Source organism: Chelonoidis abingdonii, chromosome 9, assembly GCF_003597395.2.
Source record: "Chelonoidis abingdonii isolate Lonesome George chromosome 9, CheloAbing_2.0, whole genome shotgun sequence".
Classification (NCBI taxonomy): Eukaryota; Metazoa; Chordata; order Testudines; family Testudinidae; genus Chelonoidis; species Chelonoidis abingdonii.
Window position 1 is genome coordinate 32,824,530 of NC_133777.1, and position 23,897 is coordinate 32,848,426.

At 45.1% G+C, this 23,897-nt stretch overlaps 1 protein-coding gene across 6 annotated transcripts in view; it reads right to left on the minus strand.

Moving 5' to 3' along the window:
- The window catches only part of CRAMP1 (cramped chromatin regulator 1), a 106,258-nt gene that overhangs the window by 27,018 nt on the left and 55,343 nt on the right, over positions 1–23,897 (minus strand). For all 6 annotated transcript variants that reach the window (XM_032796906.2, XM_075069345.1, XM_032796904.2 and 3 more), the window contains exons 7-13: positions 21,363–21,448; positions 20,051–20,174; positions 18,395–18,476; positions 13,126–14,388; positions 9,997–10,171; positions 4,810–4,991; positions 439–513 (exon numbers count right to left, since the gene is read on the minus strand). In XM_032796906.2, the coding sequence (XP_032652797.1) occupies positions 439–513; positions 4,810–4,991; positions 9,997–10,171; positions 13,126–14,388; positions 18,395–18,476; positions 20,051–20,174; positions 21,363–21,448 (1,987 nt within the window). The remainder of the gene's footprint in view (positions 1–438; positions 514–4,809; positions 4,992–9,996; positions 10,172–13,125; positions 14,389–18,394; positions 18,477–20,050; positions 20,175–21,362; positions 21,449–23,897) is intronic.

Here is a 23,897-nt window from a genome sequence, read left to right on the forward strand (position 1 = left end):
GCAAATTAATTCCAATTCTGCAGTTTCTCGTTGGAGTCTGTTTTTGAAGTTTTTTTTGTTGGAGTATTGCGACTGAGTTCTGTAATTGAGCGACGAGGAAGGTTGAAGTGTTCTCTGACTGGTTTTTGAATGTTATAACTCTTGACGTCTGATTTGTGTTCATTTATTCTTTTGCAAGAGACTGTCCGGTTTGGCCAACGATAATAGCTCACCTAATACCGCACCTTAATTACTCTTGTTACAGCATGTATATATCTTCCTACTGTATTTTCCACTGCATGCATCCAATGAAGTGAGTTTTAGCCTACAAAAGTTTATGCTCAAATAAATCTGTTAGTCTCTAAGGTGCCACAAGTACTTCTCATTATTTTTAGGAAAACCTTACTGACTGTCTACTCAGCAAGCAAACAAACTCCAGACTCAGTCAATTTCTCTGACCTGTACCACCAATGGCTTCCGCAGGTGCCTGTTCCGCAATCTCCTTGGTTTTGGCAAGAAGTAGTCTGACTGCATCTGGGTGGATGGAGGGGGGGGGGAAGAGAAAGGAAACATGTTACATAGTATTTTGACCACCCAGTCACGAAAAATTTCTCCCTAAACTCTATTGATGAATAATGTATCTATTAAAGACACCAGAAACAAAACAGCTCTTTACCAAAACACCGCAACAAGAAGCTGGGAATGTGCAACAGGATGGATCACTTGATTCCTGTTCTGTTCACTCCCTCTGAAGCACCTGCCATTGGCCACTGTTGGAAGACAGGATACTGGACTAGATGAACCTTTGGTCTGACCCAGTATGACCATTCTTAAGTTTCAAATCAGTCTAAAGTTCTTCATGCCAAAACTACCTGCAGACCATATATACCTCCCTCATCTTTGGTGTATATACAGTGTATTGAAAATGTATATTATTCTAAATGCAGGCTGCTTAAAGTTAGACTTCAATGAGGGAAAAGCTCCACTGAACTATGAACACTATGTTTAATTTCCCTAAACTAGAAATTGATACTTTAAGGTCATCTTCCAGGTCTCCACAGCATTGAAGCAGCTTGGTCCAACTGACAGGGCATTAGACTCGGAATCAGGAGACCTGGGTTCTACTCCTGAATCTGCTACTGACCTGCTGTGAGACTCTGGGCAAGTCACCTCACCTCTACATGCTTCTGCTTCCACTGCTCCCCCATACTTGGAGTGTCTACCTACACTTAGGCAGTTTGGGGCAGGCCTAATCTCACTGCGTGTTTGTAGAAGGTCTAGCACAATGGGGCCCTGATCTCTTTTAGGGCCTCTAGGAACTACTCCAATAATATTTTCTGTCAGGAATACTCATTCTTTTACCAGCTTTATGGGAAGGAAGCTCACTCCCAAAGGAAATGTTTTATTAACTACTCATCTATCATGGTTTAGTATGAGGTTACTGACTGGTTCCTGGAGATGAAGTGGAATAAGATGGTGACCACCCATCTCAAAGAACCTCCAGTTAGAGGTGAGTAACCTCCTCCTCTTCTTCAAGTGATGGTTCCTATTGTATTTCACTGTGGGTGACTGACAAGCAGTACCTATGTAGGAGGAGGGTGTGAGGATGAGGTCAGAAGGGTCGTGTGGAGAACCACCATGTGAAAGGAGTCATCTGCCACCAAGTCCTGCACCAATGTGTAGTGTGTGGCAAATGTGTGGACAGAATACTCCATGTGGCTGCTCTACATATGCCTATGAGAGGCATATCTTGAAGGGATGCCGCGGTCGTTCCTTCAGCTCTAGTGGAGTGAGTTTGTACCCTCTTGGGGAAGAAGGAAGATTTGACAGCTGGCAGCAGAAATCCATTTGGAGATTCTCTGGGTGGAGATGGCCTGTCACCTGATTCTCTCTGCTACCACAACAAACAGTCAAGGGGACTTCCTGATTGACCTTTTCCCTACAGAGAACAAAAACAAAGCCTGTCAGACACTGAGGGGAGATGTAGAGTCTATGGGTGTGTGGGAAGAAAACTGGTAGGTGAATGGATTGGTTAATATAAAACTGAGAGACCACCTTTGGTAAAAAAATAAAATTTCAGGAGCAGGTGCAGAGAGACTTTATCCTTGAAGAATACTGTAAATGGCGGGTCCACCATCATAGTCCTTAGTTCACCAACCCTTCTCGGTTAAGTGATGGCAACAAGGCAGGTGACCTTCACGGAGAGGAGGAACTTGGAGCAGGACGGCATTGACTCAAAGGGGGATTTTGTTAATACTGAAAACACCAGATTCAGGTCCCACTGAGATCATTTGTAGAGTGGGAAGGTTCTGAGGAGGCCTTTCTAAAAATCTATCAATCAGTTAGCAGGTATGTAAAAACTGAGAAACCCTCTGTTGGAGTATGGAACACACTAATTGCCACTAGACAGACTTCAATGAGGGAAAAGCTCACTAATTGCCACTAGATAGACTTGCAAGCAGCTGAGAGTGAGAGCCGGTATCTTTAGGGACAGAATGTAGTCCAGGATTAGGGAAATCTCTGCAGCTTCTGGAATCACACCTTTATGTTGTGGGACATTGTGGGGTTCCCATGGCATGGGGCACCATTGGCTCCAGGGAAGGTGAGAAGACAGTTGCTACCATGGTGGTGCATAGGAGTGGTACGGGAAAGGCAATTCTTCCGCAAATTCAGATTCATCCAAAAAAGAAAAGAAAAAAAAAAAAAAAAGAGGACTGGTTCCAAAGGCAGTACCATTGGAGAAGTGTATAGCATACATGTGAGGGGGCAATAGCCCCTGTACCACAGGCATGTCTTATGGCAGAGATCTGAGTTCCCTGGAGGTGGAAAGATCTGATGGAGAAGGAGACGCTGGGTCCAGTAAAGCAAAGACATTTTGGGGTGCAGCCACAGATCAGGATCTCCCTGGCAGAAGGGACACTACACACTAATTTTTGGCTGCCGGTACTGGTGCTTTACTGGTGCTGGAGGGTCTCACGTTATATGAGGTGCTGGAGATAGCGATACCAAGTGGTCCACTGCCTGGAACCAGTGTTCTCACTGTTTACAGGTCTTCTTGTGCCTGTGGAATATAGAACATATGTTGTCCCCTTGGGCTGAGCTGGTGGAAGGAATGTTTCTTTAAGGTAAGACTTGAAGGAAAATTTAATCCCATGCTTATGGGAGTGCTTCCTAATCTCCTGAATAGGCCTCTGATGAGCTCTGTGGGGGTGGCTCCGCCGTTACTGGAGTTGGATGTAGTAGCAGCAGGAGGTGCACTCCTTACTGATTCTGGCAGATGTATGGGGGATTCTCCAGCCTGGGTCTCATGGCCTTCTCCAGGAGATACTTCTAGAGACAAAGTGCTTGACCTTCTCTGCTATAGCTGGGAAAAAGACAGACAAACACTGCACCTAGCTGCAATGAGAGCTTCTTCCAGGCTGTAGAGACAGCATTGGTGGTCATCACTGACCGAGGATTGCAGGCAGGAGGTACAGTTTGAAATGCTGAATGAGGTATAGGCGGTGTGGGGACTGGGGGAAGTTGCTGACCTATATTCTGAACTGTTAAAACTACAACTAAAACTGAAAACTATGTACAATTGAAGGTATTAGAGCTGCATCAGAGATGACGACACTGGAAGTTCCAACCCAGACCATGTGGCGGTCAGAATGAACTGGAGATGCAGTCAGTCTGCCATGACTTTTATCACCTCAAACAGAAGCACGAAGTGAATCAGTGTGCATGTGTAGATCAACGGACACTTCTTTCAAATTCTCCGACTGTGGGTGCATGTGTAACCTCCAATGGAATACAACAGGGACCATCACTTGAAGAAGAACAAGTAGTTATTGAGTCAACAAAACTTGATGGGATATTTCAAACTTTGATAAACAAAGAGAGATATCAATTAGTTTTTCTACATGTGTAAATAAGATAGAACTTTGGCTTCAACTGGTGAACTTTAATTAGCAAAGTGCCAGTAAGATGGCATTCTGGCTTTCAAGTTAGTGTAGCTTTGAAGCTCAGCTGTAAGCTCAAGTACCTGACAAGCTTCTTCCAGTGTAATGTCAGGCCTGAACACTGCTGAAGGCACTTCTTCTTAAGGAAGACTATGTTTTTTAATATTCAAATCAGTAGTTCTTGGACCAGTAGGATTTCAGTCCCCACCAGGAGCTGGGTCAGGCTCCAGCATGCTACATTTTTTGTTCACTGGTCTCTGTAAGAGGGCGTGCCTGCCTGTAATGCCCCCTGCTGGCTAAGTGTGGCTCTGTAGAGGCCTGTCTCAATTCCCCCTTCCTTCAGGGCTCCTTAAACTCCACACAGGCTCTCTCATGGCTAACACTGTCCTTGCTTCGGACTGGTTGAATAACAAACAGTTCACAGCAATTCTCAAAGTCCCACAATAAAGTCCATCACCACAACACGAAAGTTCATATTCAGCCAGTTCTGGAGCTCTTCTGTCCCAGTCTGGTCTCCACCAAACAGCCACTCCCTGCCCTTCCTAGCTGGAGCTCAGCCTTCTTCAATTCTCTTTTTCTCTGGATCAGAAAAATCAGCAGGCAACCCCTCTTTGGGCTCTCTTGGCCCTCCCCTGGTTACTCTGGGTCTCCTGTGGGAGCCTCCTGCTCTACACAGCCTCTGTCACATCTTCTTACTCTAGCTGCACCCTTACCTCTCTGGATTGAGACATATCTGTGGGTAGCCCATCTTTCCCTGCTGCTGTCTCCCCCTTTATAAGGCCCAGGTGCCATCTCTTAACCCCAATTGGGCAGCAGGCAATCAGTCAGAGGTGTACTGGACCCTGCTCCCTCTTAAAGGTGCCAGTCACCCTGCAACGGTTTCACTTACACTAATCGTGTCCAAGTGCTGTCGGAAGGTCAGTTCTGCTTCCTTGCTAGGCAAGAACAGCTTTCCATGTCGGCTATTGGGTGGTAGAGTCGTGGGAACTGCGAAGAGGCCACCGTCTGCATCAGCTCCTCCAGAACTTGAGGGATCAGCCGCCAAGAGAGGTCTAGGGGGGTTCCTCAAACCTGGAAGATTTTAATCAACCATTTAGCAAAATAAAAACTAAGGGAATTCTATTTAGTAGATGGAGTACAGGACTGAGAGTCAAGACTCCTGGATTATATTCCTGGATCTGCTACTGGAGACTCACTGTGGGACCCTGGGCAACTCACAGTCTCTGTGCTTCAGTCTCCGCATCTATACAATGAAGATACGCTTATCTACTTCACAGTGATATTGCGACTCATTCATTTGCTTTGAGATCTTTGGATGAAAGGCATTAACAAAAAGCAACACATTAATACAGACACTGACATCTATGGATCTGATTCAGAGTTTCACACAACTATACTGAGAAGTGTATCTTTTATATTTGCTGAAACAGTTAAGGGCGGGTTTCCCAAGCGGTAGAAGTACATGACTGACACTTTCACTAGCAAAAGGAGTGTAATGCAAATATGGGCTCAGTGTCCAAAGACGCTGTATTGTTTATTTCTGGTTCAGATTGACACTGTATTTAAAAAAACTAAAGTATGAAATATAGTTGAACAACAAGGTAAATACAAAGGTACAATCCCTATGGAAATTTCTGATTACAGTAAATTGAGAGACCATTGCTCAGTTCACTAGAAACACCCCACCACAATTCCCAGAGGTACGAGGCAATAGGTTTTTGCATAATTAAATAAGGTTATGATGGTTTAGTGAGAACTTCATTTTTTTAAAATTAAATGGAAATGGAAAATATCTTGGTTTGGACAACAATGCAATGTCACACTCCAAGCAGCCAATCAATTTTGAAAACACACTGGCTGAAATCCAATATTGTTAATATGCTATGATGACAACTGGAAAGTGTGTGAAATTTACATTGTGCATATAAAATTGGGTTTCTATGTAACAGTTTATTATAATGCATAATACTTTACTTAAAAAGTGCTTTGAAGAACATTAACCCTGACTTATCTAGTATCCAGTGGATATGTTTTCCCAATTTTACAGATGCGGACACTCAGATACATATGAGATAAAAACATAGGGCCATATTTCAAATGAGCTCAGCACCCAGGTGCTCTAGCCCTTTTGAAGCAATAACTACAATTGTGGATGCTGAACTCTCCTGATAAATCTATTTCAAGATTTTGAAGAGCTACTGAGCAACACAATTCCCATTGACTTGAACGAAACAGTTTAAAAAAAAAAAAAAAAACCATAAACCCCCCAACAATTCATCGTAATTTGGTTAAGGCCACAAAAATCAGTGGCAGAGGTGGGATTGTGTTCAGTTAACTAGGCCACACCATCCTTTCTTAAAATCAACTAGAGGTTCTGGTTATAAACCAGGAGAGCAAAGCCCACATGGTTTGCGATGCTATTAGTTACCAACTTTTATTTGGTAAAAAGAGTTAAACAAAACTGACCGCAGAAGGTATTTTCTTATATAAAGCAGTAAAAAGTGGTATCAAATGTACAAAGATAGACACCATTCAGTGGATGCAATATAGTTTTTGGGATCAAATTTAATTTCGTTTAAACTTCCTAGTTCACACTGTATCTCTCCTACTGCTCTGCCCGTTTTTCCCCAGCAGTGTACAATCCCCTTTTTCCTCATCCTGGCCTCCTTTGCTGCTGCTCTGAAGTTGTCTGTTAGTTAAGGCTTTCAATTCCCCTTAGCTTGTGCACAAGCTGGCTTTTAAATTGTTACTGTCTGTTGGAAAAGCTAACTCAACTTAGCTGTAAGAAGTTAGAAGTCAGAAAGGCTCAGGATATAAAAAGCACTGTGAGAAACCGCAGCTAGAAGGTTCATTTCTAAAAACCTGACAATTTATTTTCTGGCAGCCATTCTACTGCAGACTTTTAATAGCACTTTATCCACGGATGAGATGGAGTTTGTTACTGTGTACTAACAAAGTTATGATCCAGACCACTGAAAATACATCTTAGAGTTATTATCTGGGAGTAATTTCCAAATTCAGCACCCAGATCAATGCTACTAAGAACCATACTGATAGTGTGAAAAACTACTTGAATTCAAGTTATGATTTTACATTATTTTCACCTTAGTGAGTAAAATCCTGTAACATAAGAGTGGCACTGTATCTCTAGATGATGTGATTAGCAGGTGTGAATGATGCAGGCTAACATACAATTATCTCTTACCATTCATGTGAACATGAAGCTATATAGAAGCAAGCACCTTTTTTTTTTTTTTGTTTCTAAGGGACAGATATACAATATAATATCTCAGAGTTGTGTGAATACTGGATTTTCAGATTTTGGTAGGGGGAGCAACTTCAACCATGATTCCAGGGGCTACTTAGGCATCTGAAAACTTACTTTGCAGATGATAGGTATAGTGCTCCTGTCAGCTAATTTCTAAGTTAATTCCTATACAAAGACAGAAAATTAAATAAATATCTGACATCTTGTGGCGAGTCACTTAAGGGACACTGTTTAACATTGGAATAGATCATTTCACTTTTGGAAACATCCTGCTAGAAGGCCTGGTGATTTTATACTGTAGCTGCATGGGGCTCTAGGGGTGTTACCAAAGGCCTGGTCTATACTGGGGCGGGGCAAGGGGGTGGGGAGAGAGATTGATCCAAGTTACGCAACTTCAGCTATGTTAACAAATGTAGCTGAAGTTTTAGATCTACTCACGGTGGTGTCTTCACTGTGGTGAGTTGACCGCTGCCACTCCCCCGTCGACTCTGCCTGCGCCTCTTGCGGCAGCGGAGTACAGGAGTTGACAGGAGAGTGTTCGGGGATCGATTTATCGCATCTAGACTAGAAGCGATAAATCAACCCCTGTTGAATCAATCAGTGCCCACTGGCCAGTAGTATAGACATACCCCAACTACAAACAAAAATAGGCTAGAAACTAATTATAAACAGGAGTGAAACTGACACTTTTAAGTCACTTTCACTTTGGTTTAAAGGCTAGTTATTTTCCAGAAGGCTCCTAAAAAAAAAACACAGCACTACAGTGATTGAGTTGCAGTTCTCACAGGAGAATATTTAAAATCAAACACCAAGAGAATTCCACCTTTTAAATTTGAGGAAAACAACTGAGCCTTATTATTTAGAGAGTTTGTGTGTGTGTGTGCGTATTTATATATATATTTTTAAAGTACCTCTTTGTTTGGAAGCTGTGCCTCAGTTCCCATTACAGTAACATGGGAATAATAATACTTGCGTGTCTGCCGTATTGAATTGTAAGGGAGATTATTAGAGAGATCTGTGGGACAGGAACTGGGCCTTCTTAATGGTCTGCATGGTGCTTAGCACAATGGAGGACTCCTACTGATTAAGGTGTTTGGGCACTACTGTAACATTAGTCCGCTGTTGAGATGCCTTCTGGTGGTAGCTGAAGGAGACTTATCTGGTGAGCAGGATGTCGGTGGAGGACAGGTCAATCTCTGTGTTGGCCAGCAGTGCAGCCTTCATCCCCCACGAGCTCAGCACTGCTGGCAGAATTTTCAGCATAGCATGGACACACACCTGTCCTTGAAGCTGCAACTGCCAGTGGTCAAGATGGCTGTGGACCAGAAGGGTCTGTCCGCAGTTTCCTCCCAGGGAGAGGAGAGGGTGCTCCCTGCTACTCTGAGAGCAAACTGACCCCCACCCTTCTTCAGCTCCCCCTCCCTCAGGATCCTTGCCTCAGAGACCGTTTCCCCGCAGCCGCTCCTCCCACACTCACTGCTCACCCGCTCCCTCAGGGCGTAGTCCTATGGTCTCATCTCTCCTTTCCCCTGGTGATTGACTCCCCTTTCCCACCCCACTGCCCCCATTTCTCTTTTCACTAACAAAAAGGGTTTTTACAGTTAGACCTATAAAATTGCTGGGCTGTTTCCTGAACATTAAAATACACATGTCTGCAAACAAATGCAATGAAGATTTAAACTAAGATGAAATTACTACATATTACTCTATAATGACAAACACACAGAGCCTTAAGTACTGTGTTTTATAGCATTAATTAAATTGCTGATTATGGCACTGGCATTACAATAATGATATAAAATGCTGATTGTTCCAGTAACCTTGACACCTTCATGGCCTGTTCTGCAAGCCATAAAATGCGTGATGACAAAAGCAACTAGACTGAGAACAATGACATTGAAATTCTCTGTCCACACAGTTGTGGCTGACAAGTGACTAACTATCCTCTCTAGTGGGACAAGAAGGTAATTCATGCTTGTTCAATATTCCAGCTTGGTAGAATGACACAGGAATGTCTCATTTTAAATGTTATTTTACCTGATCTTAACCAACATACTTATTATCCCCACATCCTTCACCCTTATGACACCGTACAATCCAACATCAGTCATTATCTCACAGAAGCAAGCTTCCCCAGGAAGACTGACTAGTGAGTGGCTTCCTTGATTGGAAAATGTTTTAAAGTCAAATAACGTTAACCTACAGCATTCACACATGTAAATTCATTATTGAGGTGGGTAGTTTGTAGGATTCAAAAATATAAACCTGTATACGAGTAACTTGTAGTGACTCTAGATAAGTTACCAGGGATGTGTGTCTTCTTCAACGGTCAAGAATGAATCATCATCCGTTCCCAACCAGCCACAGAAATAATATTGCAGAACAGATCAGGCGCATTAGGTGTAAGAAAGATTTTTGTCACGGTTATTTTTAGTAAAAGTCAGAGGCAATAAACAAAAATGCACAGAAATCCATGACCTGTCATTGACTTTTATTAAAAAAAACTGACAAAAATGGGGCTGACAGTGGGGTGAGAGCCCAAGCCCTGCTGAGGGATGGAAGGAGGGGTGGGAGGGTCCAGCACCCACTACCAGCAGCGGCTGAGAGCTGCAGGGCCCCCGCCACCGCCTGCAGCAGCTGAAGCTGAAAATGTCACAGAGGTCTCTAGAAGTCACAGAATCAGTGACTTCCGTGACGTAATCTTAGCCTTAATTATGGGAAGGGTTTCCTCTGAAGGATGGAACACTGGGGTAGTGACTTGGTGGACCAATGGTATGATCCACTGAAGTCATTCCCATGGGTGCTCACCTGAGGAGCTGGAACTAACATTGGGAGAAAAGGTCTTGTTACGAAGAGCAGATTGGTTTCGTGCACAGCCTGGACTCCTGGAGCTGATGGCAATCACCTTCCCAGGAGGAGTCAGAGATTGCTCTTCTTGAGTAGGTTTTATAGGGGATGTGGCAACAGAGTTCATCTCAGGGGTCTGAAAAACCAAGCACAATTGTTCAAAATGCTGCCAGAATATCACAATAAATTATTTAATAAATGCCCTCCCAGGAAACTTAAAAAGTCACTAAGAACTTATCCATTATAGTGGACTGATCAGCACGTTACTGCATTTCGTTAATGAAAGGCCGCATGTGTAGGGTTACCATATTTCCTTACGCTGAATATGAGACACTGGTAAAATTACTCATTCAAACAAGTTCAACAGCAATCAATCAGAACCATGTAGTACAAATGTTCAAATTAACATCAAGTTGACTAAGCCCGTTAAAAAGAAATACTACATACATTAACTCCGCACTTAAAGTGGTCCTGGTTAACAAAACATTATTTCGTTATTAGGTTGGTGATCCATTAGAGAACATAATCACTTAAAGTCGCACAAATGTACCATTACAAGGTTGTTTGGCTTGCCCGGCATTTCAGTCGGGGAGCGGGCAAGCCTCCAACACTGCTCCCTGGCAGGAATGCTAGGCGGGCAGAATGGGGCAGGCCCCCGTGCCCTGACCCCACTCCCTAGATGGAACACTGGGTGGGTGGAATGGGGCAAGCCCCCATGCCCCAACCTTGCTATGCCCCTGCCTCAACCAAGCTTCACAATCATCACTGGTGAGTACTGTATTAAAACGTTTAAAATTATTTAAAACTTATACTGTATATGTATATAATGACTTTTGTCTGGTGAAAATTTTTTCCCTGGAACCTAACCTCCCCTATTTACATTCATTCTTATGGGGAAAATTGGATTAGCTTAACATCGTTTCGCTCAAAGTAGCATTTTTCAGGAACATAACTACAACCTTAAGCGAGGAGTTACTGTAGTTGGATTCTTTTTATTTATCTTTAAGGCTTTAGGGTTCACACCAGGAGCGACACATATAACCCTACCCCCCACAAACACACACGGAGAAGTCTCACACACACTCCTGTACACCTCTCTTATATGGGGGGGGGGGAAGTGAATGACCAACCCAAACCAACCCAACCCTCCCTGCCCGGCATTCTCCACCCTCCATGCCTGACTGGGCCCCAGGATGGACTCGCCTCTCTTGGTACCACATCTTCCAAGGCAACGCACAGGGGAGGCACACAGAGTCACATGGCCCCCCTCCCCAGATTTCTGCCAGGGTTCACACCAGAATGTGGCCAGCAGCAGCCTTTCCGCACTGTGTGAGAGGGAAGGGATGGAAGTTGCTTCCAGTTGCAGGGGAGGGGAGAAGGATTGACTTGGCCCATGTCTTTGCAGAGCTCATCTCTTCTCCTTCCCTCCCATGGTCCCCACTGGCTGGAAGCAGTTTGTCCCTTATTGCCTACAAAGTGTCAAAAGGCAGCTAACACCTCCAGGCTGCTGCTGGCCACCGATCTAACCCAGCTATCTCCTATCACTCAACTACAGCACGGGCAGGAAGGGATTAAGCCCTAAGGATGCGTTGTGCACCAGGGCCCAGAGAACCTGACTGCAGGGCTTCAGCGAACCCGGCTCAGCAGAGGGTGCTTAGGGGATGGAGCAGCCCCGCACTCCCTGTGGGTAGGACCCAAGGGGATGGGCAGGCAAAGAGGGTGTTAAGTCCCTGCCTGGGGGGCTGCTGTGGAGCCTTCAGGGTCAGGGCATGAACAGGCTGGAAATTGCTTCCCACCACCACTTCAGAGCTTAGCTGACAAGCAGAAAGGCTTCCCTGTGCCAGTGCTGTATGGGGCTTTGGTACACGCAGGACTCAGCTCCTCCTGGCCAGTGCCCTGGGCCGGAGGGTCTTGGGCTTTCCCAGGCCATCAACGTAGCCAGAGGCAGTGGGGGAAGGAAGGAGCCTGCCAGCCAGGCTGTTGGTGAGCTGAGCACACTGACCAGGGGCTGGTTCTCTGTGGAGTGCTGGGAGTGGGATGCACTCTGCCTGGGACAATATGGAGGACACGTGGAGCTGGGGAAGGGGTGTGAGGAGGCACAGCAGGGAGAGGACAGCGAGAAGGGGAGTACGTAAAGGGACGGAGGGCGGGCAGCAGAGGTGATATGTAGCAGCTGCCACCTGGTGCCTGCCTGCACTTACCAGTCACCGCAGCTTGCAGTGTGCAGCCAGTGCCAGCTGGAAACAGGACGGGGGGGCCGGGCTTTGTTGGCCAAGAGACAGTATACAGCAGGGGGCTGTGCTGACAAAGCAGCAAGGGGAGTGGCTGGCCCTGTGCACTGTAGTTTCGCCACCAGCCTTGCACACCCACCCCCATCCTCGACAACTGGACCCTCCCACTCACTGCTGGTGGATGGGCAGCTGGTGAGAAGAGATCTGGCCAGCAGCAGGACCCGCCATTACAGATGGGGGGAGACAGAAAAATACAGGACATTTTGCCCATTTTTAAGAAAAAGTCAGGACACCTGCAGGAGGGCTTAAATCTTTAAAAACGGGACGTCTGGTCACCCTATACACGTGAAACTATTATTTTGTTAGAATCAAGTTGGCATTTAATAGGCCTTATCATACTGCCAGTGGGTTTGGGATCTTATCAGAAAAAGCCATAATGGAGGGAGGATTAAGACTTTAAGCTACAATAAGGTCTGCTTTTAGGTTCAGTAGCAAAACTGACAACTATCACAAATTCAATAAAATAACCATCCAGTCAGGGCCGGCTCCAGGCACCAGAAAAAGAAGCAGGTGCTTGGGGCGGCTGACGGAAAGGGGTGGCACAGCCAGGTCTTCGGCAGCAATTCGGCAGCGGGTCCCTCAGTCCCTCTTCGACCTGCCGCCAAAAAGGAAGAGAGGGAGTGAAGGACCCAATGCAGATCGACTTTCTTTTTTTTCCCCCCCACTTTGGACAGCAAAAAAGGTGGAGCTGGCCCTGCACCCAGTTGCTTTCTTTTGTTGCAAAGATATGTGGACAACAAAGTCTGGTTGTCTCCAAAAATCAAGTGTCATGCATAGGATATCAGAACTAGTTACTTACTGGTTTGGGGTTGACTTCGGTGGAGATGAGTTTTAAGAGGCAGTTGAGGAGTCTTTGCTTGTGAAAGATGGAAAATGTGGGGACAGCACTGGGTTCGGATGTTTCCTCCCTGGAATCCTGGGTTTCTGCCCCTAACACAGCTAGCCAGTCATATTCCAGCTGCAGCTTGTTTGGCTTGCCCATCATGAGGTAAACCTCAGCCAACGTGAGGCTCTCAGAGTTTCGTAGACTCCATCCCTCCTCTCTGATCTGTTGAGCAAGTCGGCTTGGGTCATCCTTGAGAGGCTTTGCAGAAGGTTGTCCCTGAGTTGAATGCAGAAATGAAGAGCTCAGCTTCTCCTGAGTCTCCTCCACTACTGCATCTTGTAAACCCTTAGTAAAAGCATCAGGCTGTGGTCCCTGGCTGTGGCTAGCTTGAGTTTCAGATCTGGACAGGCCACTGCCAGGCGATGCTATCCCAACTCTTGCCATCTGTGCAGAACAGGGATCAGCTGCCTCTGTACTCTCAGCTGGAAGAGCCACAGGAGAGAGACTCCCAGCTGAGGGACCGGGATCTTTCCCCTGCGGTTTGTCTGTGCAAAAACATTTCTCTGGGACAATCAGATCGTGACAGGACTTCATATACCGAGGGAATGGATCGAGCAGAGAGAGTTCCTCCAGGTCAGGGATCTTACTGCAAACACAAGCTGTGTTGCATGATGGCAGCTTGGTTGCTTGATCACTGGCCAGGGCCTCCTCATCCTCGGTGCCGAAAGCTACGAGGATCGGCTTCTCCAGACTCCCTCCAGGGTCCTGAAGTCCAGAAGGTGGTTTTTCGAGAGTTTGTGTGATGCTGAGATCAGGGGGTCCTTCTGTCAGGCCACTCTCTGGGGAGACATCTCCAGGGCTTGCAGAGACTTCCGTTATGGGCTGAGAGGTTCTGCCTGGCTCTATTGTGCTCTCTGTCCTTCCGCCACTCTTACCCTCTGATCCCCGAGGGTACTTCAGCTGCCCTCTGGCTGTCCCCTGACCACTCTGTATTCCCAAGATTTGGGCAGGAGGCAACAAGTGAGAGTCCTTTGTGTTCTGTTTGCATTTGCCAGTTTCCTGCCAATGCACTGTGCAGAAAGCCTTGGAGTGGACTACTCTGGCCACCTCAGGGAGAGGGGTGAGAGTACAGTTCTCTCCTGGGAAGAGATGAAGCATCACTTTCTCCTCTGAGAGGTTGCCTCTTGCTTCTGAATCTCTGGAGTCCTGAAGCTGCCGTTCCTCTAGTGTTTGACGCTAAATATACTTTGTCAAAGATTACAACCATCTTACATTACGCAGATTAGCTGCAGCATCAGCCACAGATACCCCTAAAAAGAACATCTGGCTGCCCAATTTGTAGTTTAAGAGATTAATAAGCAGATCTCCATTCAGGATAGATGCGTATGTTCTGTAATCAGGAATTATGCCTTTACATGTTGAGAAGGGAATATATCCAAGACCAAAATTTTCCATGAACAGCAAGCTGATCCTACATTCTAGGACAAGGTCACTGGTCTCAGCTTCACTTACAGATTTATAGTTTAAGGTCAGAAGGGACAAATCTGATTTAGTCTGACCTTGATAACACAGACTATAGGATTTACCTGAATTAATTCCTGTTTGAATTAGAGCACATCTTGTAGAAAAACATCCAACCTTGATTTAAAAGTCGCCAGTGATTGAGAACCCATTGGATCTTGTTATACCCTTGTCTGTTAGACTGAAGAGCCATCTGCTATCAAATTTCTGTTCTTCACGTAGGTAGTTACGGACTGATCAAATCAACCCTTAACCTTCTCTTTGATAAGCAAAATATATTGGGCTCCTTAACTCTATCACTATAAGGCATGTTTTTCCAATCCTTTAATCATTCTTGTGGCTCTCCTCTGAACCCTCCCCGATTTACCAATACTCTTGTGCAGACCAGAAATTCCATGGCAACTTTGTTTAAATTAAAAAGGGAAGTTTTCACTGATTTTGGTACAAAAATTGACTATAAAGTCAGTACAGTAGCCCCATGTTATATATTTTCACTATGGTATCTGTCTCCACATGTAAGGTGCTACTCTGCAGCTGCTGCAAGGCTTACGAGTTAAAGACTTTGAACTGGGAGATTGGTCCCAGGCTAAGGAAGAAATTCTGCCTGTGTAATAAGAACTGAAAACTGCCTGAAACATCCAGTGGGGTGGAAAAACAGCTTGATTCAAATCTCTCTTAGTCCGCAGAATTTAGACTGCAATTTTATTTTTATTTCTTATATAACTAACTTTGAACTCTATGCCTGCTACTTAAAATCTATTTTTCTATAGTTACTAAATTTATCTGTTTGAAGTGCTTGGGAAATCTCAGCTCAGGTTAACAAGGGTTGTTGCATGTCCACCACCCTTTGTTGGAGTGGTAAACTAATTAATGAGCTTGCACTGTTCAAGGGAGTATTGAGCAGTGTAAGACAGCCTGGTAATTCATGACCTTGAACTGCGATGTCACTGATACATATGCCTTCCATCCAAAGACAGCTAGCCTTTTCTCAATCATATGAGGTTGACTTGGGGTGATGTTGCCTGCTGCATACATTAACTGGATCTACAATGACTGAATTGAGTTGAGGATTTGAAACAAAGTCTGCCTCTTTGGGAGGAACATAATATTTTTTGTTGACTCTCTTGCAGGTTGGGTCGATGGAGGCTGGTGTCTGCCAGATGACTTTAGCAGGAGCCAAAAGCACCTCATTAATTGGGAGAGCAATTCTGGAGGAGGAGGAGGAGGAGGAAGTGTGCAGAATATCCACCAGCTTGTTATGTGTATCTGCTACCTCATGTAGGGGAATTTGCAGCTCATCCACCACCCATTTAGTAAGATCTTAAAAATTCTTAAAATCAGCTAGTGATGGAGGGGAGACATTACAGCCTCATCTGGTGAAGATGAGAAGTTTGCTGGCGGGGTAGCCTCCCTTTTGAGCCTTTCCCTCCTGTCCTTCAAAAGTTTCCATCTCCTCCAGTTCAGGGGCTCTGGATAGCAAAGGTATCAGAAACCGTCTGGCCGACTCTCACTGGGAGACATTGGACACCCATGAAGAATCTCAATATGGCCATTGGGGATGCCCAAGGAGGCCTGTACCAAAATTGCAGGTTGGCATGAGGGCGAGGAGGACCCTAGCACTGTGACAGCGTGCCACAGTGAGAGAGTAGGGAAATAACATCCTCTTGGTCACTGGCAGACTCACTACTGTGTAAAGGGGAGGGGGAGGAGGGATAGCTCAGTGGTTTGAGCATTGGCCTACTAAACCCAGGGTTGTGAGTTCAGTCCTTGAGGGGGCCACTTAGGGATCTGGGGCAAAAATCAGTACTTGGTCCTGCTAGTGAAGGCAGAGGGCTGGACTAGATGACCCTTCAGGGGCCCTTCCAGTTCTAGGAGATAGGTATATCTGATTAGGGTGTTGGCAGTAAATGGCAAGGTGCTATGGGTGATTTGGACACCAGGATCTGCTTTGTACCAGGACCCTGGTACCAAGTAATGGGGATTGCGGTTCTTCTGTGACCTCCAGGTCTCTACAGTACCAGAACTCTTGTGGTACTGTTGACTCACTTGGTACTGTGTAGGAGTGTTGGTGATACGTTGTCAGTATTAACAGTTGCCTATGTGCAGAACACTCTAGGGATGGGAGTTTTGCCGCACTCGGTACTGATGCTTCACTCAGTGCTACTCACTTAGAAGCAGTGCAGACTTTTTTCTTCTTCTTAGGGGATGGTACGCTGCCCCAGAGCTTGAGCCCCAATATCTCTAGGTGGTGTCGCTAACCTCATAGCAGATGCACCCTGATGCTTATGGGTACTGCAGTTCACAGCCACTGGTACTGAGATGGCTGAATGCACCGGTGAACCCCTCCGGCTGGCCAAAGACTCTGCTTTGGGGCTTGGAGCCCTTTTTCTCATGCTTTAATGGGGGGAAATCTGCCGATTTTTAACATGATTCTACCCCCTTGGAAGTTGAAGGTTCCAGGGACAATCTGTGTCCTGGGGAAGGTCCGGCACCTGAGTCAGCTGGCAACTGAAATTCACTCTCCATCAGGAGGAGTTTTAACTTCAGCTCCTGTTTTTTTCAAAATCTCACCTTGAGCTGCTGATAGGAGGCGGCATTTTTATGGGATGTGCGATTTTTCCAGACTTTAAACAGTAAGAGTGCCCATATGTTACTAGGATTGCTTCCTTGCAGGAGAAAAAAACCTCTTGAAACTGGGGGAGCCGGATATGCCCCCAGGGGGGTGGTCTATCACCCTGAAAAAGTGAGGAATGCAGTGAGAAATGCAGGAGAAAGTTGGTTCCTCTTCTCCCCCCCTCCCCCTTTTTCAAAAAAAAAAAATTGAGAGGTTAGAAAGTTTAATTTATTAAACACCCTGGGAGGGGGGAATACCCCAAGAAAAGGTGGGAAACATGAAATAAACGTGTTTTTTTAAAAATCAATGGAGTGAACAGAAACTGTAGCTATTAAGGAAAACAAAAGGACTAAAACTACTACTACTTATGCTAATGACACAGAGAAAGAAGAGACAACTGCTCACTCTGAGACCAAAGGCAGCCGAGAAGGAACTGGGGGCAGTTTGCCTGCATAGTACTAGATAGACCTGAGGCAGACCACGAGGGGGAAGAACACATGTGCAGGCTGAACAGACACTGCTACCTAAAATCGCTGATTAGGGACTCAGACACACCTACAGTGGAGCACCCACAGGGACACTACTCGAAAAAGAATATACAGACATGCCACAAGAAGCAGCAGTTCCATCCTACTGTCCAACTAACAGTCTCACAAGACCATAATTAAGGAATCTCTCTAAGAGCAAGGTGCTAGATCAGTCCTCCTTGGCCTCTTTGCTGAGGCAGCCAACCCAAGGGCCAATCATCATGATGGATTTTGTAATGTGAACATCCATCTATGAGCAATTGGACTGAGCCCACAGGTGGCCGGGGGGGGGCGGGTAGGAACAATGAGCTTCATTTAAAATCAAATATATTTTTCCAGGGAATTCAGGATAGAAGAGCTGAAGGAAAGGGCGAATGCTTCTAGATTCCATGCTAGAGATTTCTTCAATTCACCGGCTCTGAGATATTGGCATCTTACCTTTAGTAAGCAGGGGACTGGTGTTCCTTTAATGGAGATTTGTGAGAGAGAGAAAACAGTGAGGTTAGAATAGCGAGGGAATTGCCCTGAACATGGTACACAAAGCAGACTAACTGTTTTGCTCTAAACAGGAAAAGGATACAATGCGCATTTCCTGGAGAGCCCACTTCTGTTTCAGGAACTCAATGAGGCTGGAGACCTTCCGATGTAACTCCACTATCATTCTGCACAGAAGATAAACAACACAAGAGAACTGAGAACTCAGTCAGCAGAAACTCAAAGCACAATCTGCTCCCAAAACAGAATCAAGGAAAGAAATTGGACTGGCACAGTGTAATTTAGAAGAGACTGCAGGAATGTACACACTATGCAGAGTTATTCATGCACCTACCCTTACTGTAACCGCCATGAGAAACAGGAAGCAGTTATAATGCACAACATTAACATGTAGGTAACTCATGATTTGTGAGTAACCTCAAAATTCTCTCAGATATATATTGCAGAGGTGACTTGGGCTCTCAGTTTCTCCTGGAGGAAAGGGAAGAGGAGGGGAACGTTAGCTATGACTCTTAGCAAGTAGAACATGAAACTACAATACCAAAGGTGGTAAGGAGGATAAAATTGGGATAAAATTTTTGTTTTCTCCCCTTGTCCTCAAAATGTCTGGCCTCTATCACATAGCAGGAGGATAAATCCTACCCTAAAATATTAACTCCGCCCCCCACCCCACCCCCGCCACCTTATGGCATTTGATTATTATTTTTGAATTCTTCATTGAGGAAATGAAAGTTACACTGACCAAGGTCCAGGACTTATTATACTCAGTCCTGGACTACTGCTAAGAAAGTGCTGGACAGCATTAGAGTGATATCATGAACTCCCAAAAGAATGTTGTATATCTCTGGAAATCTACAAATCTTTGCTTTTCATCAGTATGTAACAATTGCCATGTCCAGAATCATTTCAACTGCTATTTTGCTTCTTTGTTCTCCCTCTCAACACACTAAATCAGATACATCTTAACTAGAGCTAGTGCCACAAGCCAGTGATCCACTTGGATCCCCTCAACACTTGTTAATTCTTTGTGTCATCTATGCTATCTAACTTCAGTAGTTCAGGAGGGAAACTGGGAAAGTCATATGTGAACCAAAATAAGGGGATTTAAAGCAGAATGGTAATCAGAATGATATTTTAAAGTCTGATATCACATGACTCACTAGAGAGGTGGTTCTCAACCAGGAGTATGTATACCCCTGGGGATACGCAGAGGTCTTCCAGAGGGTACATCAATTCATCTAGATATTTGTCTAATTTTACAACAGACTACATAAAAAGCACTAGCAAAGTCAGTACAAACTAAAATTTCATACAGATAAAGTGAGAAAGTAAGCAATTTTTCAGTAATAGTGTGTTGTGACACTTGTATTTCTATGTCTGATTTTATAAGCAAGTAGTTTTTAAGTGTGGTGAGACTTGTGGATACACAGGACAAATCAGACTCCTGAAAGGGTACAGTAGTCTGGAAAGGCTGAGAACCACTGCACTAGAGTCAAGTATTTTGTCAGACAAGCACAATGCTTTCAGGATCAGCAAATTTAAACATGCTGGTCCTGGACCGGTGATTAGAAAGTATTTTGATTTAACTCTTTGCAACTCTATTTGCAGATAGAATGCCACTGGCACAAGGAGAGGACAAACCCTCAAATGAGAGGCAATGAAGTTGGAAAGGTGCACTGATACACCTGTGCACTTCCTCCCTTCATTCTCAACATCTATGATCCATCTTGCCCTTGGTTACCTGAGCCGTGGATTCTGGGCAAGGCTCTGCACCCGAGCCCATGCATGATTATTTCGTGGCTGTAACTCCACAGGGACCCTCAGAGGAAGACGTACTGGCTTCTGATCCTCCTCATCACTAATGCCTAAAGGAAGAAGGAGAGCAAAACAATGGGTCAAAGCAGACAGGTGTTCCTGACACACGCAACTCAGTCAGAAATGGAGATAAATGTTCAGTCAGATGAATTAAAAATTGAAGGTGGGAAAAGCATCATTAGAGCATTTGGGCAGCAAAAATTCACCAGTGGAGCCTACTTCCTCAGATTACCTTCAGTTCTGATGCACCAATGTTATCTTTGGACACTGCAATTGCACCACAGCAGACAGTTGATTAAGCAATGCTATGTCAAAACACAGATGGCTAGAAACTGACAAGTGTAATTGTTCAGATCTTTAAATTGCATTTATCATCACTCGCTGATGAAAGCATGCTTTGTACTGAGGTGGAAAGAGTAAAGAAGACCTGAAATGTTCAATGCTAAGCAACATACAGCTGTTCATTTGCTGGCGCTAGAAGACAGCCATCCACAAGTACAGAACAGCCTGAGTCTGCTTGTGCCTAATTTTTAAGCCTGAACTGGTTTTGAACTGGACCCAAGATCACCTGACCCAACTGTAAGAGAGTCATTAACTGACCCTTCTCCCGAACCTGAGTCAGTGCCGACGCCTCCTGCCTGTGGGGTCAACATGTTGGCAGCTGCCTGCAGTGACTGTATGTCCTGCTCCTATCAGCCACCGTGCCCGCTGTGCTGCGCACACACTGCAGAGTGAGAGGCACTGCAACTCCTTGGCGCACATGCTCTGCAGCACACCTAGTACAGTGAGGTGGTGGCAGCTGGCAAAAGCAGGACATGCAAGCCACTGCACTGACCCCATGGGCAGGAGGAGGAGAGCCAACCTGACCCGACCAAAACCTGGCACGTAGTCTGGTCCTGTTAGGTTCAAATCGGACTGCAGGGCTCTAAGAACGAGATGCAAAGCAAAGAGGACTTTTTCCAACATAGCAACTTCTTTCCCAATTTCTCTGTTTGCATGGTATTTTAGCAGCCAGCAGCAGATCTCAAGATCTACAGAAGTGGATTTTTCTCAAAGCTGTATCACTGGTGAAGCAAATGAATGGGGCAACTAGAGAACAGGAACATCCAGTGCCCCAAAAGAATCTGAGATAGCATGAATTCCCTTGCCAGAGAGGCATACACCAAAAAATCCCCACTGCCACTCATGCTCTCCTGATCATCTGTTACAACTTTCCCATTTCAGCTTATATTACGTACCATCTGGGTCACAAAGTTTCTTCAGTGCCCTGCACATTGGAGCTTTGATCCGAAGGTTTCTCCCTTTGTAGCGAACAGTCGTGGCCCTAAGTATATTTGAAAGAGAAATATTTATAGGCATTATGACTAAAGCAACATATATATAGTTCAGTGAAAAGTTGGATACAAAGAATTCTACATGACTGGGCAGGAATGCAAGGGGTTGCTGGGCAGGAATCCAGACTTACAGGAGCACGTTGAGGCCTTTGCCATCTTTTAGGCTCCTGAAAATGAAACAGAAGTGACTCTTGTACCTCTGCACTGCTAGACTCACAGGAAGCACTACATAAGAGGTTGCCCATTGAATGAGAAACCCTATATGAAAAACAAGCTTGAATTCTTTGTCATCTTGGCAGGAGGAGATGATCCTCAAAGCCAGCCTTTTCATTTTGGGGTGGCCATAAAAGACCATTGTTTAGTCTTACTCCCCCCCCCCACGATTGCACCACAGGGCCTGCCTGAAGATTCCGAAGGGTCTTTAGATTTGAGAGCATGCAAAGAATCCTCTCAAAGGCCATCACCAAGCTCCCCTCTAGCCGAAATGAAGCCCAGCTGTTTGTGCTGGGGTCTGTGTGTACTAAACATTTACAGTCTGGTTAGACTTCTTTTGGCTCCAACACCACATCAATAATCATAAGTCTCTGAGAAGATAATTTTTGTTTTCCTTATGGGAAAAGTATTACTTTTAAACCTCTTTCCCCACCTCCACCCCCCTTAGACTGTCCTTCTCTCTAGTTACAGGCCCATGATGCAAAGGCTGACAGCCCTGAGCTGCTGATGGTGGTAACCAGAAGGAGAATCTAGACTGTGCAGAGGAGATCCTGCAGAGTGTGAGAGGAAGCAAAGAAGTGCTGGAGGCTGCCCCTACAGCAGGGCCACTTTCTTTGTTTGATGGAGAGAAAAAAGATGGACTGGTAAAGGGTTCCTAACCTAGGCTGCTAAGTGGGGAAACTGCTAACAGGGGGGCTGTGGAAACTACGCAGGCCAGGGGAGATGCAACAGGTCAAATAATGAAGTAGGCCGAGATGTGTGAACCATTAAGCTGTGGGTTTCAGCAGATTCAGAAACTCCCAGAGCTGTCAGAATAGATTTTCATTTGCACTGAGCTGTCCGAAGCAAGGAGAGCTCTTTTGTACTGCCATCATTTGCTGAACTTTTGTGATACACAAGAGGTGATGACGGATTCCTTAAAAAAAAATTAAAAAATTTAAAAAAATTAAAAAGCTCAAGTAAAAAACAAAACAAAAAAACAACAACCCACCTTTGTTGCTTGAAACAAAAGCTACTTGCTAAGCTATGAAACAGTGCTACCTACCCTCAGTCTCCTGCAGACATGTCAACCATGGGATCTTCCCAACAGTACACAAGGACTGATATTTCTTCACACTGATGCAATATATTATAACTGCTATAAGCATAGCATTGCTGCCTTCTTTTAAATCTAACCAAAACTTGGGATTGTTTGGAGCCAGCTATTAGTTCCTGAGGTCCATCAAGTCTAACAGTAGGTCTCTGGCAGTGACCAACTCCTGAACCTCAGAGGAGGGCACAATACACACATGCCTGTCTATGCAATGCAACAGTTGAAGGGTGGGATTCCTTCCTGACCAGAACAGCAGAGATCTTATGCTCCAAAACATGAGTTTTGATCCCCTTATCCTAGCTACAAATATTACTGATCATGAAGTCAGTGTCCTTTTGAAAAATCGACCTCCTGCAAGCAAATAGATTTACATGAAAGTAGCATGTGATTTAACAACCCTGGTTAAATACAAACAAGGACAGAACTGATATGAATGAACCTCATTCACAAGGACTGAAATCTATCTTCCTAGTGGGTGCACAGTGTGAGAAGGCAACAAACCCAATTGAGAATGCCTCTATCAGACTGTTTTGCCTGAGTTTAGCTGACAAACATTTGAGTTTTGCTTTGGGCAAGCATAGAACTTCCTCCTTGTGTCTGACTCACCAGATGTATGATGTCAAGCACTCACTTTTCATCAGAGGCCCAAGTTTCCATTTCCATTGGAGTTTGGGGACCTAAGTGGTTTGCAGGTGTCTGTGCTAGTCACAGTGCCACCATCTCAAGAGTGACCCTGGGGATAATAGCACTGAGGAATCTGCTCTAGGCCATGCTGTCTGGAATGGGAAATGAGTGGGAAAGATCTAGTGAGTCTGCAGTCAACAAAAAGCTCTGGATATATATCATCATCTTCAATATTTATTATTGTTACTCCTTCCCCCAAAACAGTAACTACAAAAACTTAAATGAAAACACGGTTACTCACCTTTGTAACTGTTGTTCTTCGAGATGTGTTGCTCATATCCATTCCAGTAGTAGGTGTATGCGCCGCGCGTGCATGTTCGTCGGAGAACTTTTACCCTAGCAACTCCAGCGGGCCAGCAGGCCGCCCCCTAGAGTGACACCGCCATGGCGGGTGATATATACCCCTGCCGGCCCGCCCGCTCCTCAGTTCCTTCTTGCCGGCTACTCCG